At 56.0% G+C, this 18,764-nt stretch overlaps 1 protein-coding gene across 9 annotated transcripts in view; it reads left to right on the top strand.

The window, feature by feature from the left end:
- The window catches only part of GRM4 (glutamate metabotropic receptor 4), a 151,442-nt gene that overhangs the window by 46,922 nt on the left and 85,756 nt on the right, over positions 1-18,764 (top strand). For all 9 annotated transcript variants that reach the window (XM_058733615.1, XM_058733616.1, XM_058733621.1 and 6 more), the window contains one exon: positions 5,987-6,203. In XM_058733615.1, coding sequence (XP_058589598.1) covers positions 5,987-6,203 — 217 coding nt within the window. The remainder of the gene's footprint in view (positions 1-5,986; positions 6,204-18,764) is intronic.

Raw genomic sequence — 18,764 nt, 5'->3', positions numbered from 1 at the left:
TTACCCCGAGACCGCCTTTCCCAACCCCCACCAGGCTAGTTCTCTGAAGGTGGGTTATTTAAATGGGCCCTGAGCACCTGGCTGAGAGGAGGGGCTTGGTGCCACGTGAGAGTGTGTGAAGTGCCTACTGTGTGCCCACCTCCTCCCCGCCCCTCCCGAGGCCCCATCGAGGGAGGAAGGGGAGGCTGGCAGTGTCTCCTCCGCTGGGCACTGTGTCTGCAGCAGGAACCCCCTGGGAGACGATGGTGCACGGCTCAGGTGGCTGAAGGGGGCGGGGGCGGGGGACAGGGTCCCTCAGGCCTGACCGTGCAGGCCAGGCCTTTGGAAGCTGGCGTTCTCTCCTCTCACAGGCCCTCTGAACTACACATTCCTCCCCGTGCAGCTTTCATGTCCCTAAAAGCCTGGCTGCCTTTCATCTGTGAGGAAAATAGCTGATGCTGAGAGCCGGGCTGTCGAGGCCTCAAGCAGCCAGGATCAGAAGGGCGGGGAGCAGGCAGCCAATCCGGGGTCTGCCTGGCCCAATGCGGGATCTCCCTGCTTCCCTGGTGAGAGGGGCTGCATCCAGCCACGTGGGGGCCCCCGAGGTCTGCCTGGGGCCTGGCCTGGCCGGCGGCCGGAGGTGGCCCCAGGGTCCCAGCTTCAATCTGTGGCTGCCTGGTCTGGCTTGTGGGTGGGGCAGAAAGAGCAGAGTCAGCTGGGACGGTGGGCAGGGCTTGGGGCCAGGACTCGGGGATAGTGAACGAGAAGCAGAGCCGCTGAATCGGTGCCTTCTTTCTGATGTCTCCTGGCTGTGATGTTCAGAGGGTACTTTCCTCTCCCCGAGCCTCAGTTTTGTCATCTGCAAAATGGGCACGTTGGTCCTAGCCTTGCCTCCTTCTCCAAGGATAATACCCGGCAGTGCCCACGTGTTTGAAGCACTTTGCAAGTACTTGCTCGTGCAGTCCCTTCTGTTGTTGCTGTGACTTCTTTATAGGGGAGGAAACTGAGGCCCAGAGAGGCCGCTCGCTTGCTAAGGTCACAAAGCTGGATGACAAGGCTGGGTCATAGCACAGCCCTGCGCATGCGCAGGCTGGCTCCGTAGTGTGCTAGAGCCAAAGCTGGAGAAAGGGGAGGTGCCTTTAAACACTAAAGCTCACAGGAAGAGGGTTGGGGTTATTGTGGTGTGGCCCTGGGGTATCCATGGTGATGGCCATGGGCCCCTGGCTACGTGACTCAGGGTGCTTCAGGCCTTGCTGAGGTCAAGGTAGAGGCTTATCCCTGACTGTTCTATAAACAGCCTTGAATGAAGTATCGGCTTTCAGGGGACTGCGCTCTGGTTGGCTGTTACGTGCTGGGGGTGTCCCACCTCCTACCCCCTTCTCCTCTGGACGGTGTGGGACGTGGACCAGCCACTCTCAGGGAGTCCCTAGATTCTGCTAGACTGGGAGCCGGTGACCCCGAGTCTGCGCTGTGGGCACCCTGGGGCACTGCCTGCGTGTCTGGCTTTTTTGCCACATGTAGGCAGGTATGCGGGGCTGCTGACCTGGCCCGGGGCAGCCTGAGAGCAAGTTCAGGCTCTCAGCACACATATGCGCACGGGCCTTTGCACCGGCTCTTCCCTCTGCCTGAAATGCCCTCCCTCCAATTACCCACATGGCTCCTTCCTTCACCTCCTTGGGGTCTTGGCTCAGATGTCACCTTATCAGAGAGACTTCCTCTGGCCCCTCTAACAGTGCCCTGCCCTGTTCTTCCTTTTTCTCATGGGCCCTTATTCCCGTCTAACAGCTTGGTATCCCCTTTCCATTGCCTGCCTGTGTCTCGACTGGGAGCCCCACGAGGACAGATTGTCCACCTGTCCATCGCCAGCACTCAGAACTATGCCTGGCAGGCTGGCGGTGCTCAGTGACTATTGGTGGGAGGAATGAATGAATGTACTGTGTGCTCGTGTGCTCGGGGCACATGCCCCAGCACGTGCATGCACACGTGGGTGCACACGCGCACATACACACACACACACACACAGACAGATGCACTTGGCATTCATCTTCATTGTTGCTCAAGCCCGGAAGCAGCTTTTGTCTTTCCCCACGTGGCGTGGACCTCCTTGTCACTCTAGAAGCCTGAGAGAGAGAGAGAGAGACAGACAGACAGAGAGAGGGAGAGAGAGATTTTTTTCACCGCCTCCCTCTCTCCCCTCAGTCACTCATCCCTTCTGCAAGCAGGAGGTTCTGCCGGGTGCCAGCTCCAGACACACTGTGCATCACTCTGGGGTGCCCCCACCTGCTCCTTCCAGGGGTGCAGTGGGTGTTGGGAGCAGTCCACTTTTCTCTGCGTTTCCACAAGTAGCCCTGCCCAGCATGATGGGGGCATCTTAAAATGCCTGCTGAGTTGACAAGACCAGGCATCTCACCCCAGGAGGACGTGCCTGGTGCCCCTGGAGCAGCCCTACTCTGTGCTGGGGGAGGTCTGAGCAGGCTCTCTGGAGCTCAGGGAGGGCTGCCTGGAAGAGGTGACAGGGGCCCTGTGGGCAGAAGGAGCCAGGCAGATGGACCGAGAGTAGGCCAGCCGTGGTTGGTCAGGGGCTGCTGGAATCCAGGTTGTGGCTGACCCTTGTGCCGGCATTGGCAGGGGCGTGGCCACCCCCTCCCCTGTCGTGCTGCTGTTGGGAGAGGAGAGGACTTCTCTGAGGAGAATGTTAATCAAATGCCCCTCTGGCTTCAGCTGTGCTGCTGAGACAGAGCTGAGGAGGCATCAGTCAGAGCGCCCTTGGGCCAGGTTGTCCCAGTCACCCTGTCCCGGGTGTCCGGTGAGGGGAGGGGTCCCTGCGTCTCCCCATGCACTGCAGGCCTGGGTGGGGCCAGGGGGGAGGAGGGCCTTGGAGAGCCTGCGGGTCAGCATTCCAGGAGGAGGCCCCCCACCGCCAGGAGCACAGTAGTAACAGCACTGGGAGAGAGCTGGGGGAGTGGGGGCATGAGGATAGAGGGCTAAGGGAGGTGTAGCGGGAGGGATCATAGCCCACCTTTGGGCTAACCTTTTGAGTGCTTACTGCCTGCCCGCAGTTCCCGAAAATTCCCTCGTGTGACCCTCACGACCTCCCATTTGGCAGCTGAGAAAACTGAGGCCTGAGAGGTGAAGCAACTTGCTGGAGGCTTCCCAGTTGGTGGGTGGCTGAGCTGGGATTTGAACCTGAGCAGTTTAGCTTCCAAATCTCTGCTGAAACCACCCCGCTAGGAAACTTGGGTGGCCTGGAACCGAGGAGCCTTCAGACGGGGAGGAGGAGCTGGCCAGGGATTATCCCCTGACCCTGCTCAGGAAGCTGTCCCCTCCCTCCCAGCCACCTCAGGGCTGGATCCCTGTTCCAGGGTCTCAGGAATTGTTGGGGGCAGATCAGGGGCCCCTCCTGGGCTCCCAAAATCTGAGACCGGGGCACCCCTGCAGGCTGACTAACATGTACCCTGTGGGAACGCCATGCTTGGCCCTCCCATCCTTTGTGGGAATGGGGGCTCGTGGTGGGATGGGGGCCTGGGTCCTGATCCCCGGACGTCCGTCTGTCCGGCTGCCGTCCCTGCCCATGCAGAGTGCCTGAACCGGAGGGGAGGCAGGGAGGTGGCTTGGAAGGAGGAATGAAGGATGAGTGAGAAGTTGCCTGTGGGAGGGACCCCGAGACCTCCCTGGGCTTCGTGCCCCTCTGCTGGGCACAGTCCCTTTTGACACAAGTGCTGTGTTGGGTGGAAACATCAGAAGCAGGAGACAAGCTTCTTCTAATTAGGAAGAGAGCGGGTTCCTGGGCCTGTGATTAGCACTCCTCGCTGAGACCCAGGCCCAGACGGAAGCTGACAAACACCCCGGAAGCTGACAGACAACCTGTCTTCTCTCGGGGACCTGCTGGGACAGCAGGCTGGTAGGGCAGGCCCTGGCCCCCCAGTCCCCACCACCTGCTCCAGCTCCAAATTCGGGGCACTTCTGTTCAGGGGGATGATTCAGGGGTGCTGTCTGTTTTGTTTTATTGTTAAAAATTGGTTAAATATGGACATTTCAGATATGTTCAAAACAAATAGGGTGGTGAGCCCCCACGTACATGTGACTCAGAGTTGTCCGTTCTTGGCCATTATTCTTTCTTCTTGGATGTGCTCTCACTGTGATGCTTTGGAAACGAACCCCAGACCTCCTCAGATCCCTGCATCCTTCAATATTTCAGTACATATCTCTAAAACCGCAGGTCTCAACCGGGGACAGTTCTGCTCTGCTCCCCGGGAGGCACTTGGCTGCGTCTAGAGACGTTTTTGATTGTTACAACTGCGGAAGGCAGGGGCTTCTGGGATCTAGTGGGTAGAGGTTGGGGTTGCTGCTCAACATCCCTCAGTGCACAGAACAGCCCCCCAACAAAGAATTATACCCCCAAAGCATTAATAGTGCTGAAGCTGGGAGACTGTTCCGAATGACGGACTCTTAAACACCCGACCAACCCCTGCGGCTGTGATAACCTTAGCGGGCCTTAAACATAACAGATGTTTACAATTAACCATCAGCTATCTGGCCAGAGTCCACATTCTTGGGGGTGTTGTTTTCGTGCTCCGCGCTCTCCAAGGCAAGGAGGACCGGGCTAGTTTTCAGAGGCTGTTGACACAGGTAGGAAAGGGGGCGGATGCTTCGGTTTGGGAAGATTCTAGGCGGGAGGTATGTTTGCATGATTCTACATGCGAAACATACACGGGGTATGAGGGGGAAGGTGTCCTCCCAACCCTGTCCCCTAGCCACCTTGTTCCCTCTTCTGGAGGCAACTTAGCTGTTTCGTTTCAGGGCGGCGAGAGTCTGTCCTGCCCCCTCACGTGATAATGGGGATGCTGTTCACACGCGGAACTGTGCCTTGTTTCTTTCTTTCCTCTGTGGGTCTTGGAGAGCTATGCAGAGCAGTGCATGGAAAGCTGCCTGGTTCTTTTTCACGGCCAAATAGTATTCCTGTGTGGCCGTAGCCTCCAGAGATTTGCTATTAGAAACAGTGCCACAGTGGTTAACATAGCATATGCCATCTTATAAAGATCACAAGAACTACAATGAGAGGGTTTGGGGGTTAACCCTTAGTTGCTCAGCAAATCCAGACAACCAAACATCTGTTTTTCCCACCTCATCCTTTCCTTTTTCTTGGATGAGCTCAGTGAGGGGAGGCAATGAGGGGCTTGCTGGGGCCCGCCTTGGGGGGGCATCACAGGGGCTGGGCTGGGCCATGTTCTTTTCCTAATGGGCATCCTCATTGGAAGGCAGACCTCCAGTGTCCCTGGGGATAGGGACACCCAAGGCACAGTCCAAGTGGGCAACCTCTTGTCCAGGGTGTGCCCCAAATCCTGCTGCCCCCGGAACATTCCCCACTCTCAGTTGCCACAGGCTGGCTGTGAGGTTTTTGTCCTTTGAGAATGGTTGGATGTCAACCACAGGAAGAAGGACAGCTTAAGGGCTCTGCATCTCACTTTTGCCTGGGGAGGGCCCAGGTGGGGGTCTGTGGGTGCAGAAAGGTGCTCTGTGGAGAGCTGGGGCAGGAGTCTGCTGTTGGGCCCTGTATCCCAGGCTGTGGGGAGAGGGACTTCCCCGGGGTGGGGTCCCTGTCCACTCTGTCCTCCTGTAATTCTACCTGTGGGGTGGGTGGGGCCCTGTCTTCTCTGACCTGCGCAGGACAAAGGAGCCATGGGGACAGGGTCTGCTGGGTGGTGACATGAGTGGCTGCCGGGGGGGAGTTGATGGGCAAAAGGACTCTCAGTCTTTATGTAAATGGAGGCACCCAGAGGCTCTGCTGTGTGTTTATGTATGTAATCCTGTATGATTCCAGGGTGTGTGTGTGTGTGTGTGTGTGGTCCAACCTATAACACAGGGTCTCGCCCAAGACAAGAGGAGGCAGTGCCCTGACCCTTCCCAAGGCGGTGGGGACGAAAGGAGGTGGTGAGTAGTGGTGTGGTGCTGGCTGGGGATGGTGGGGGTGCCAGCAGCCCCCATCAGCGGCCCCTCTCGCCCCCAGATACCCCAGATCAGCTACGCCTCCACAGCCCCCGACCTGAGTGACAACAGCCGCTACGACTTCTTCTCCCGAGTGGTGCCCTCGGACACGTACCAGGCCCAGGCCATGGTGGACATCGTTCGCGCCCTCAAGTGGAACTACGTGTCCACGCTGGCCTCGGAGGGCAGCTACGGTGAGAGCGGCGTGGAGGCCTTCATCCAGAAGTCCCGGGAGGATGGTGAGTCATGCTCGGGAACAGGGGGATGTCAGGGCACAGTGGCCAAGCGCCGCCTGAGAGCCACTCTCTGGGTCCTGCCCCAGGCCATTCCCTCGTGGGCCTCAGTCTTTCCCGGGAGCACTGGGGCACAGTCTGTGGCCTTGCCGGCCTGCTGGGTGACTCCCAGGGGCAAGGGGTGGACGGAATGACTTCTGCAGACGTGGCCAGGCAGACAGAGGGACCGCTAGTATTCCGGGTGCGGGATCCAGTGGGACAGCTGCTGTTCTCAGAGAGAGAAGGGGAAGGGGGTGGGGACGGAGGTGGTCTTGTTTAGGGGCGGGTCTCAGGGACCCAGGAGCTGGGAGATCAGCCAGCAGGTTCTTGGAGAAAGAATTGTTTGAGGAATTGAGCTGTGTGTGTGGAGGGGAGGTGTGGGGTGAGAGAAGGAGCCGTGTCTTACATGGGGCAGGCGGGGCTGTGCTTCTTCCTTGTGGCTGCAGGGAAGGAGGTGCCCCTGGGTGGGATGTGAGGACCTGCGAAGGTGATGTGCTCTCCTGGAGGTCTCCCCCATTCACCACCGGGCACCCTTCTCCCCATTAAGCTTGCTGCATTCCCTTAATTGTCCTCAAAAGCTCCAAGGATAAAGCTTTTAGGTATCAGCAAGCAGTAAGAGGCAGGCACAGCAAGGGTTAACGCTCTGCCAAGTCTGAAGCCTGGGCCACTTGGTTCCGATGGCCCCATGGCCCAGCTGAGGGAGGGTAGCCTGCATGGGGCTGTGGTGGTGGGGATCCGGATCAGCAGTCAGGCCCCTGGGCTGAGGGCTCCAGCTGGGTTGGGTGAGCCTTGATAAGAGGGATAGTTCAGAGAGGATAGGGTGTGGGGGAAGCAGAGAGGCTCTTCCCCCTCCCGACAGACCCAGCTCCTGGCAGAGGGGCCTCTGGCCTCTCCCAAGGCTCTTTCTCTAAATAGCTCACTGTGGCGCCCTCGACCTTGGAGGATGGCATCTGTATATTTATACCCGTATAACCCCGGGACTCTAATTGCTTTTCCTAAGGACCACAGAGTATCCAGAGGCTGGCGTTGGTAACACCCTGCGGGCATAATCCTGCTATAAATCTCAGATAAGCCCCTTTAATTGTACAGCCAGCACAGCTCGGGTGCCTGTAACCTGGCGGAGAGGACGGAAGTGGGGCGGCGCTGACCGATGGCTGCGGCTCCAGGCCACTCCCCGCTCTGGCAGCTGGCCAGGCAGAGGGGGGCATGGGGTAGATGGGCCCTGCTCTCACCTCCAGGCAGGTGGGCGGCAGCTCCCTGGGGGCCCCCTGGTAGCATCAGGCCCCTGGTGCCCCAGCCCCCTGCCTCTGGCTGCCCACATGTGCTTCCCTGCTTTGCTCAGACACAGGTGCCTCTCTCTGGTCTGGCCCTGCCCACCCTGCTCTGGCGGTGCCTGTCCCCAGTGGCTTCAATCCTTTCCCACACTAGCCCACCGCCTGTCTCTTTAAGGTGGGCGTCAGGATTTGGGGACAGAGGCGCTAGATGGGGGCAGGGACAGAGGTCTAGAATTTTCATATTCGGTTGTGTTCAGTCCCTGCCATAAGGTTCTAGAAGCCACTCCTGGTACTCACAAAGCTCTCCCTATGTGCCTGGCACACGCCGAGCACTGTTGTCCTGGGTGATCCTCCCTACCCCATGAGGTAGGCACCCCTCTTTTATAGGGGAGGAAACTGAGGCTTGGAGGGGCCAAATAATAGCTGGCACCGGGTCATACAAGTGAGAGGTGGAGAAGGGATTTGAACCCAGGCTGTCTGGCTCCAGGACCAGACGTTGTAACTGCTTTTGTATTCATCACTCCATCTTCTGCCCCTGTTTCCCATGGATGGGGGCATGACAGACAGTCACATACACGTGCATGCATGCACACACACAGATCCCACTGGGGTGAAGTCTAGGTGTTGTGTTTTGGCCGAAACTCAGACTACTGTTTGAATTTGCCACAAGCATATAATCAGTCATTTGGTAGTTAGAAAATATGAAGGCTGCTCAAGATTTTTTAAAAGGAATTCTAGAAAAATAAGAGAACTAGCTGTTCTGCCAGGGCCTGCGGCTCAGGGGCCCTCCTGGCCTGGCACAGGTGCCCATCACAGCACCCCTGTGCCCCATCCCGTCGCCAAGGGCCTGGTCTCCTGCCTGGCCTGACCTCCCACATCCTCAGACCCTCCTGCTGTCTCCCCTTGCAGCCCCAGGGCCCCGGCTGGGCCTGCCCTCGTGTTCGGGTAGCTAGGTCTCCCCTCATCCTGCTAAATGAAATTTGATTTGGAGGAATGTCTTTAGGTGGATGAAAAGAAAAGGAGAGAGAAAGCCATGCTCCGGCTGGCCAAATTGAAATCAGAATTGAGCGGCCTGTAGAAAGAGGCCGCTGTACCTTGTAGCCTAATCCCTGTGAAAGATTAAAGATGTCTTTGGCCGTATATTGTATTGATTCGTCCTCTGAAGTATAAATCATCTGTGAGTTGCTCAGAGAAGTGTCAGCGGTGTAGAGGGGAGGGCACACCTGCCAGGCTGAGGATGCACATCAGAGCTGAGGGGAGCTTGGCCAGCAAGTCCTGGGTGCCTGCTGTATGGACTTGGGGTCCTACAGGGGAACATAACTGTGTCCAATTTAGAGATGAAGAAACTGAGGCCAGAGAGAGCAGGTCATTTTCCCAAGGCCACGTAACCAGGATGTGGAGGACCAGGGATGGAACCCAGCTCTGTCCTCTGGGTGGGGAGCTCTCGCATAGCACCCAGCGCTGACTGGGCCATTGGCACAGGGCATAAAGAAAGCCCTGGCCCCGAATTTCCCAGCCCCCATTAGCACCGTGCTCTCCCTGGGCCATCCTGTGGCCCTTGACTGAGCCCTGCCCTGTGCCAGGCACCCTCCCTCCACAATCATGAATCCTGGTGATAACCCCTGAGGGCCTGGTGTTTGTGTTCCCATTTTACAGATGGGGGAACTAAGGCTCAAAGGGGTGAGGTGGCTTGCCCAGGCTCACACAGTGAGGTGCTGGAGCAGGACTTGGAGCCAGGTGGTCAGACCCAGGCCCTTCAACCCCATGCTGTCCATCTCTCCCAGCCTGGATCACAGGGGTGGCAGCATGTGGTTAACGGGCCAGCTCTGGCGGACGGACCCAGGCTCCGGCTTGGCCACTTCTTGGCCGTGAGAGCCCTGGAAAGTCATTCCGCTGCTCAGTTTTGGTTTTCTCTTCTGTGAAATGGGGGTAAACCAGAACGAAACGTGCTTCTGGCCCATGGCTGTGGGAGCTCTGGGACATACACCAGAGGTTTATTATCAGGGGTCTGGCTGCCTGGGCTATGGCCCTCCCTTCTCCCTGACCGTTCCTAGGGAGGCCTGGGGCGAGCTGGAAGGCCTGTGGGGGCCCTGACTGAAGCTGCAGGCCACGTTCTGGGGCAGGGCTAATGACAAAACCACAGGAGCCCAGGCCAGCCTGGGCCTTACAGGACAGCAGGTCTCTGTGGTGACAGGGCAGCGAGGTGAGCTCCCAAGACAGCTAGGGCAGGACACGTGTGGGAGTGAAGGGCGCACATATGTGATTTTCTGGGCTCGTGACCGGCAGGCCTGCCTCAGTAGGGGTGTCCGGGGACAGGCCCGTGTGCGTGTGCACGCTTGTGCATTTCCCCCGCTTTGAATGCCAGGGCTCCCTCCTCCTTGCCAGGCTGCGGCTGCGGAAGGGAAGGCCGAAAGGCAGAGTACAACCAGTGCTGGGATTAGGCATGCAGCACAGGCCCCACCTGGGCTCCCGAGATAATGCTGAGTGAGTCACCTAGGGAGGGAGAGACAGGCTTGAGGGGGTGGTACAGACGTGGCCCTGCCCTCGGTGCCTCCCACCACCGTCCTGGGCCCTCTCAGGGTGGGGCTCTGGGGTGTAAGCTTTTATAGGGTCACAGCCTTTCTCTGCCCATGGGCCCCCCTGTGAGCCTCGGTTTACTTGCAGCAGTGCTCCATTTCACGGATGAGGAAGAGGAAGGCTCAGGGAAGTTAAGGGGTCTGCTTAAGGTCAAACGCAAGTGTGGAGTAGCAGCCCAGGCTCCCTATGTGGGCGACAGGAGAATGGATGATATTAGGAGGCAGTATTTATGGAGTCCTCCCGTGGACCAGGTCTTGTTTTACACACTTGGTTCGTGTTAACTCATCTAGCCCTCAAGACAGCTCCATTATATGGATGGCAAAACTGAGGCTCAGAGAGGTTAAGTAACTCCCCTGAGGCCACCCAGCTGGAAAATAGCAGGAGTGGAATTTGAATCCAGCAGAAGGCTCCCCCACTTCTGGTGAATGTGGCAGGAAGGACACAGGTCAGTTCCTGGCAGGGGTCTCTCCAGGGGGTCACCTGGGGAATTTGGTTCTGGTCCTCTCCGGTAGGTGGTTCCAGCACGCTGGGCACATCCAGGCCCGTGCCTCTAGGGTGGGAACGCCATGGCCTCTCTGGTGGTGACAAGAAGGGGAGGGGGCGGGTGGGTCAGGCCTGCTCCTTGGAGGACGTCCTGTCCCTTGCATGGTGAGAAGTTCCAAAGCCTCATCTCCCCGCTGTGTCCCTGTGTCCCCTATTGATATTCCAGAGATGCTGGTGAGTCAAGCTGTTGCTGGTCTGACCTCCAGCTCCAACTCCCAGGGCTGAGCATCAGACTTGCATTTAGATGGCCTCAGTCAGTGCAGCGGCAAGGGTGGTGACCGGCAGCCAAGGCTCAAGGCCGGGGCGCCTCCTCATCCCACGGCTCTGTGACATCTCTGGACTCAGCTTCTCTTGCTGTGAGGGACACTTGCCTTCTGGAGGCTCCGAGGTGAAGGGGGAAGAGCTTGGTCAGCCAGAAAGATTTGTGCCACGGGGGTGGGGGGGGGTGCTGACACTCCTCATATATCTGGGAAACCAGAGAGGTTTGCCCCAGGCCCCCCCCCCACCCGAGATCCAGAGACCCCCTAAGAGAGGGCTGCTTCCTTTCCTGCTGCCCCCCTGGTCTTTTCTCCTTCCACTCTCCTCTCCATTTCTCTGTTGCAGCCACACCAGCCTCTTCACTGCTCCTCTAGCACTCCAGGCATAAGCCCACCTCAGGGCCTTTGCACTGGTGGGTCCCTCTGCCTGGAACTGTCTTTCCCTGAGTATCCATGTGGCCCACATCCTCGGTGCATTTGGGTGTCTTCTCAGCTGTCCCCTCTTCAGAGAGGCCTTTCTGACCACAGTATCTGAAATAGACCCTCCCCCGGGCCATCACTCTCTGTTCCCTGTTCCCCGCTCTGTTTTTCTTACAGCACTTGACAAGTAAATGTGTATTTGTTTATGGTCCACGAGGGCAGAGATTTTTTGCCTGTTTTGTTCTCCGCTATGTGTCTCCCTGGCACATAGTAGCTGCTTAGTAAATGTTTGTGGAATGGGTCACAAAATCCAGCCCCCAGCGACTCACTTCTTTGGCCCTTCTCCCACTAGGGGCCTGAGGCTGCTCTCCTGGCCTGCAGAAGGGCAGACTGAGGCACAGAGGGCTAGGTTGAGCTGTCTTGGGACCCCAGCTTCCTCCCCGCAACAAGCTCACTGGCTGGCCCCGACCCTCTCGAGACTCACTGAGGACAGCATCCTTTCCCGGAGGCAGAGCAGGGGTATGAGAACGCAGGGCTGCTCTGCAGCTGCGCCAGGCTGGGATGTAGGGCTCAGCCTCCTGTCATTCTTCGCCACAGTGCGTCTTGGGATGCTTCCTCCTGAGATGCAGCCTGCGCTGGAGGGCAGGAAGGGGAAGAGGCTCAGTCTTCCGGACTCACTTGAGTTTCCCAGCTGGCCTGGGCTTCACACTCTCTGTGTATGCAGCCCCCGTGTGAGGAGAGGAAGGAGCCGGCTCTCGGTGCGCACGGGAGGAGCAGTGCACCACCAGACCCAGCACCCCGCCCTGCCTGCAGCAGGTGCTTAGCAGAGTTTGCCTGAATGAGAACCAAGGGCTGGGATGATGCGTCTGTTAAAGTAAGAGATACACTGCGGGGGACTCGGCCCAGCCAGACCGGCTTAGACACGTGAAGCGGAAGGGAAGGGCATGCCAGGTGGGGGAACAGCATGAGAAGGAGGCTGAAGGGAGGAGCGAGTCAGGCAGAAGGGACCTGGCCGAGGGGCCTGGCCATGGGATGGGGACCGATGCGAGATGGAGCTGAGCAGAGTGTTTTAAAGCCAGTCCTGTGTTTTAAAATTTTCTGGCAGTTGGGGTCATGTCTGCTTACCCAAGGGAGTGTATTAGCACAACCCAGCTCTACCTGCTGTGTCCCCTGCTTGCTCAGAGCCCTGAGTGGCGGGGGGGGGGGGGGCCCTCTGCCCTTAAGGCTCAGGCCAAGGCTCCGCCTCTCTGCGGGCTTCCCTCCCTAAACTGCTCTCCTCCCAGGTGGAGATGCTCACCTGAAGGAAGACCTTCCCCAGGGCTCACCACCTGGGAGACCTCAAGCACACCTGCCCCAGTGCCTATCGAACTTTCCCTGGGCCTGTGCCGTTTGACTCTGGCTGGGCTCCTTGAGGCTGGGGAGGGATAGGGCTCTCTTGGCTCTGTGCTCCTCACGCTCCCTTGCACCCAGCAGGGCCTCAGTGGATGTTTATAGAACGAACACGTGAGCAAACAGATGACCAGCCCTGTGTCCTTGGGTCCATCACTGCCCTTCTGGGGCCTCCTTCTTGCTCATCCGTAACAGGTGCGGAAACATCAGCTCATCTCCTGCATCTAGCTCTGCCCCCTACAGGCTGTGTCCTCACAGTCCATGGCCCCTGGCTCCAGGCATTTTTCTCCATAAGCAAAGGCTCTCCGAGGAGCGCTGGAAAAGAAGACATCTCTCAAGACCTAAAGGCGTGAATGTCAAATGATGACACTTCAGAGTTCGGTCTTTTGGTTCAGGGATTATTGGGGCCAATTGCATGGGGATGGAGCCTGGAGCATGCAAATCTTCTCACCCCTAATCAGATGAAATGTGGTTGAAATTAGCCAAGGAGCTGGGGAGCTGGAAGCAGGAGGGGTCCTGCCACTGGATTTAGCTTGGTGTATGTGAGAGTGAGGTACTTTGTAGCATCTTCTTCGGGGGAGACCTCTGGACCCCCCCCCCCCCGGCTGCTTCCAGGAGTCACAGCACAGGCCCAGTATGCCCTGGCCATTGGCCACACATTCTCCAAGGATGTGGAGGGGGAAGTGGGCCCTACCTCGCAGCCGGTCCCCACCATTCTAGCTTAGCAGCCAGGCCGCCAAAAACTTGAGACCCATCACGTCTCCTGCTCCCTTGTTCTGCTGCCTATCACTCCACCGTAGGTGGAGATTAAGTGGACCTGGCACGGGCACCCCCTCCCAAGCCACGAGGCCTACCACGCGCCAGCTGGGTCTCCTGGACAGCGCTTGGAGATTGGCAAGGTGTTGGCATCGATGTGACTGCTCGGTGATTGCCAGGTCAATCTTCGTACTGCTGTGAAGATGAACCCCGAGCTTGCCCGGCCCGCCTTGGGGACTTAGCCTGTCCACTCTGATTTCTCTGCCACTCTGGCCTTTGGCAGGGCGCTGACACCTCTTGATTTTGTGAATCCCCTGGGTTGGGTGTCATTGGGTCACTTTTCCTGCTCTCTCCAATTCGTCTCTGATGTGCTTCCCCTGACCTATCACAGCAGGGATGTGCACTGATCTGGGTTTGCCTCTAAGCTTGACGGGGATGACAGGAAGAAGAAGATATTAGATGCCAAGCCCTTCTTGCCCTGAATTTGCATCCCTTGCCTCCTGGACAGGAAGCAGCATTTTCTTTCACTGGTCTTCTTTGTGGAACGTGTTTGAAGATTTCTTTGGGGTTTAAAAAAACTTCCCTTTGTTGGTTGCAGCCCCTTTGTGGCTTTGACCTTCTGAACCCTGTCCTCTGGATGCTGCGGTAGAGTGGAGTGGGTAAGAGCCCAGATGCTGGCTCTGTCACCATGAGCTGTACCACATCGAGCAGTCCCTTATGGTCTCTGGGCCTCAGTTTCCACCTTGTGAAAGGAGGATATTAATAGTAGCCTCCCCTCACCGCCTTTTAGGTTGCTGTGAGCAGTAAGCGAGTTAATGTGTATAAAGTGCTTAGGATAGTCTGGGCCCTGTACACTTGATCTTAGCCAAAAGGCCAAGAAGCGATAGTCTGGGCCCTGTAAAAACACCAGGCTGCCAAAGGTGTCAGTTGTCGCCATTACCAATCAGAGTGGGGGAGCTGGGCCCACTTCTAGTTCTGCTTCAGTCTCTGGGTGGCTGTGTAACCCTGGGCTGTTCACTTTCTCTCTCTGAGTGTCACTTGATGACCAAGATGAAGGTGATGGGTTAGGGGACTTCGGAGGTCCCCCAACGTGCATCTTTGCATGCTCACCCACTGCTCTTGGCTTTTCTGTCTGTCCTCACCACATGGAAGTCCAGGTACCATAGGGTTGGCTCCAGCTTCCGGTATGTCTGTCGTTCTTGGGCCCAGACTTAAGCCCACAGAGTAGCCATGCACAGAGCAACCTGATCCTTCTGATTTTTTCCCCTTTGTTAAAGAGCAATTGGAGAAGGCCAGTGACCTTCCCCTGCTCAGGTTTGGGACCTCCAGGAACCCTCTACACCTGTTTGCTGACTATTGGACTTCAGCCTGTTTTCCTATCTGAGGTAGGGTCCTCAGTACCCCCACTCTGAGCTCCTTGGAGATGTAGCTAGCTAAAGCAAGCCCCATACTGCCTTTTCTCTGAAGCTCTGGAAAGATCCTGTGAGCTCACCATTTTCTTTCCTCTCCACTCTGAGGCTTCCTGCTTCAGGCCTGTATGGGGCTGCTGAGTGTCCTGGGTGGGGTCTCAGCCTCATCCTCTACTCCTGTGTGACCTTAGGCAAGTCACTTTCCCCCCCTGAGCCTCCAGTTCTTCATCAGTAAGACCAGCAAGGGGCTGTGTACCTTCTCTGATGGGCTCATGCATGTGGACACAACTGAGGGCTGCTCGTAGCCATTTTTGCCTTGTTATTCTGTTATTCCACCAGCCCTCTTCCCAGTGTTTTTGAGCCCCAACAGGCCTTGTCTAAAAGGCCCCAGAGTGGGGTGCCTGGGTGGCTCAGTCACTTAAGCAACTGACTTTGGCTCAGGTCATGATCTCACAGTTCGTGAGTTTGAGCCCTGCATCAGGCTCTGTGCTGACAGTTCAGAGCCTGGAGTCTGCTTTGGATTCTGTGTCTCCCTCTCTCTCTGCCCCTCCCCTACTTGTGCTCTGTCTCTCTGTCTCTCAAAAATAAATACACATTAAAAAAAATTTTTAAAAAAGGCCCCAGAGGTAGGGAGGGTCATATTCCTTGGTGGTCACTTCTTCAGTGCTTGCTCCCTTCATGCTCCTGGGACTTTCGGGGACTCAGAAAGATGGAGTCCAGGCCTCTAAGTCACATAGAGCCTGCTCCATAGGATGCAGCTGGTGAGGAGGAGAGTGGGGCATTTCTTTTCCTCTTTAGCCCCTCATCCATCGCCTCTGCATGGTAAGTCATTCATTTGCTGAATAAATATTTATTGAGCACCTACTGTGTGCCAGGCATTGAACCAGGACACTAGGGACATGGCAATGGACCAAACAGATGAAGATCCTTGGCCTTGTGAACTCACATTTGGGGAGAGGGCCAGAGGCAACTTACAGTAAACAAGTAAATGCATCACTATATAATACAATTTCAGGTATCTCCCTCCTACAATTTCAGGGAGGAGCTGATGGCATGCTATGGAGAAGAATAAAGCATCTGGCAGAGAGGGCCAAGTAGGGGAGACAATCTCATATAAGGTGGTCAGAGAAGGCCTTTCTGCAGAGGTGGCATTTGGGCAGGGCCCCAAATGCAGTAAGGGAGTGACGTTTGTGATCTCTGGAAAGAGTGCCCCAGGCAGAGGAACGAGCAAGTGCAAAGGCCCTGAGGTGGGAGCCTGCCTGGCATTTCTTGGAGAATAGCCAAGAGGAGGCAGGAGCAGAGTGAGTCAGGTGGAAGGATGTAGAAGAGGATGGGCTGATCACGTGGGGGCTTAGTTGGCCACTGGGAGGACTTTAGCTTCTAAATGAGATGGGAACTATTGGAGTGTTGTGAGCAGAGAAGGGACATTAACAGACTTGGGTTTAATAGGATCTTTCTGGCTGTTGTGTAGGGAACAGACTGTGAAGGCTGAGGTGACTGAGGCAGGAATGCCACTGAGGAGGCCACTGCCATCATCCAGGTGAAAAGCGATGATGGCTTAGACTGGGAGTGGGGATGATGAGAACGGACTGATTTAGGGTCTTAAATTTTTTTTTTTTAATTTTAGACAGAACAGGAGCAGGGAGAAGGGCAGAAGGGGAGAGAGAATCTTAAGTGTGGATCCTGACACAGGGCTTGATCCCACGGCCCTGGAATCATGATGTGAGCCGAAATCAAGAGTCAGATGCTCAACTGACTGAGCCACTCAGGCGTCCTGAGGGTGTATTTTGAAGCTCAAGCCCGCAGGACTTGCTCCTAGATCGCATGTGGACTGGAGGTCCCTCAGGCAACTCCTGGGTTCAGCACCACGGATAGCGGCAACCACCCCAAGGTTTGGGGAATCCCTGGTTGGCTTTGGTCCCAACAAACTGCCAGTTCTCTGCCAGTCTTTGGCTGCTGAGCAAAGACTCATCTTTTTTTTTTAAATTTTTTTTCAACGTATTTTATTTATTTTTGGGACAGAGAGAGACAGAGCATGAACGGGGGAGGGGCAGAGAGAGAGGGAGACACAGAATCGGAAACAGGCTCCAGTCTCCGAGCCATCAGCCCAGAGCCTCACGCGGGGCTCGAACTCACGGACCGCGAGATCATGACCTGGCTGAAGTCGGACGCTTAACCGACTGCGCCACCCAGGCGCCCCGCAAAGACTCATCTTTAAAGTGCAAGTCTCTTCCCTTCAATTCTGTCATTAATTTTTTTTTTTTAGCCAAACATATTTATTTCTGGGCACTGCTGCGAATTCTTTTTGGGATGAGGCAGGTGTAAATGCAATTACATTGATCTTTGAACAGCCCCGGGGGTGGGGGTGCCAACCTCTGTGCAGTTGAAAATCTACATATAAGTTTTGACTCTCTCAGAACTTAACTATGAATAGTCAGGTTGACTAGAAACTTCACTGATAACATAAATAGTTGATTAACACTTATTTTGTATGTTACATGTATTATATAGTGTTATAAAAAAGGAAGCTAAGAAAAAGGAAATGTTATTCATAAAATCACAAGGAAGAGAAAATACATTTACAGGACTGTACTGTATCGAGAAAAATCCACATATAAGTGGACCTGCACAGTTCAAACCAGTGTTGTTCAAGGGTCAACTGTATATAACTGAGAGAAGAGGTCTGGAAGCATTTGTCTCCAAAAATCCCTGCATCTGGCTAAACAGTTGTTTGGGGAGGGGGAACCTCCTTGAGGAGGGGTGATGGGAGGAGAGCCTTAAAGAGTGGGTGGGCCTGTCCCAGAAGAGCAGAAGGGTATTCTGGGTAGAAGAACTGCCTGACTCATGCAGTACTTGGTGACGTCTTCCTTCCGAGAGTGAGGAGGGACAGCATTCCTGGGAGAACAGCAGGCCTACGTGGGTTTGGGGGACTCTGGTCCATGGCAGAGACCACTGCCCACCCCCCCAGGAATGCCACAGACTTGCTGTGTGTCTTTGGATAGGCCACCATTCCTCTTTGGCTCTCAGTTTCTCCATCTGTAAAATGGGGATAATCGTAATCCCTACTTTGCTGGTTATTGTAAGAATGACAAAAACAGGTGAATTAGCCATCGGAAAGGCCAAGAGAGGGCTGAAGGGCTTGAGGGGGGGCTGTCTTTGAGGTCTGAGCCCCCAGTGGTGAGCGCTTGGTCTCTTCCTGGTGGGGTTTCTCCCCCTTGCATTGTGACTGTCCTCCCCTTTCTCCCCAACTTACATTATATCCATGCCTTATATCCGTGTCCCATTTTCCTGTAGACAGAATGATCATATGGATATTCTATGCAAATTCTCATTTTTAATGAGCCAGAAGGAAAGCTAACGACCATTTGGTAGACATCTTGGGACCCAAGGGAGGCTTTGGGATGGGGGGAGGAAGCAGGACAAAGTGACAAGCGAGAGGAGAGGGGAGGGAGGGAGAAGAACAAAGATGGAGAGGGACACAGTTGGGGCTGCCGTGGGGGGAATGGGAGGGGTGCCTTGCCTGCCCCATTTTACAGATAGGGAAATGGGCTTAGAGAGAGGAGGCAACTTGCCAGTCACCCCAGAAGGTGGGAGAGAGAGGTAGAAAGGCGGAAGAGAGGGGGAAGATCAGCTGGAGAAAGGAAAGGGGGAGGCAGCCAGACCGAAGCTCTGGCTCATGGGACTTGGTTTCTTTATCCATAAAGTGGTCACCTAAGCCATGGGTTGATTGGGAGGAATTAATGAGAGAATGTGTGAGCACTGCATGAGCTTGAGGGCTGTGGAATAATGGAGGAGTGTGTGTGTGTGTGCAGGAGAGAGAAGGAGAGAGAGAGAGGGAGGGAGGGAGGGAGAGCCCGATTCGGGGCTGGTTCTCACCAACCGTGACATCTGGGCCAAAATCAA

This window comes from Neofelis nebulosa, chromosome 6 (genome assembly GCF_028018385.1).
Source record: "Neofelis nebulosa isolate mNeoNeb1 chromosome 6, mNeoNeb1.pri, whole genome shotgun sequence".
Lineage (NCBI taxonomy): Eukaryota > Metazoa > Chordata > Mammalia > Carnivora > Felidae > Neofelis > Neofelis nebulosa.
The sequence above is the reverse complement of the archived record's forward strand: the minus strand, read 5'-3'. Positions and strand labels throughout refer to the sequence as shown.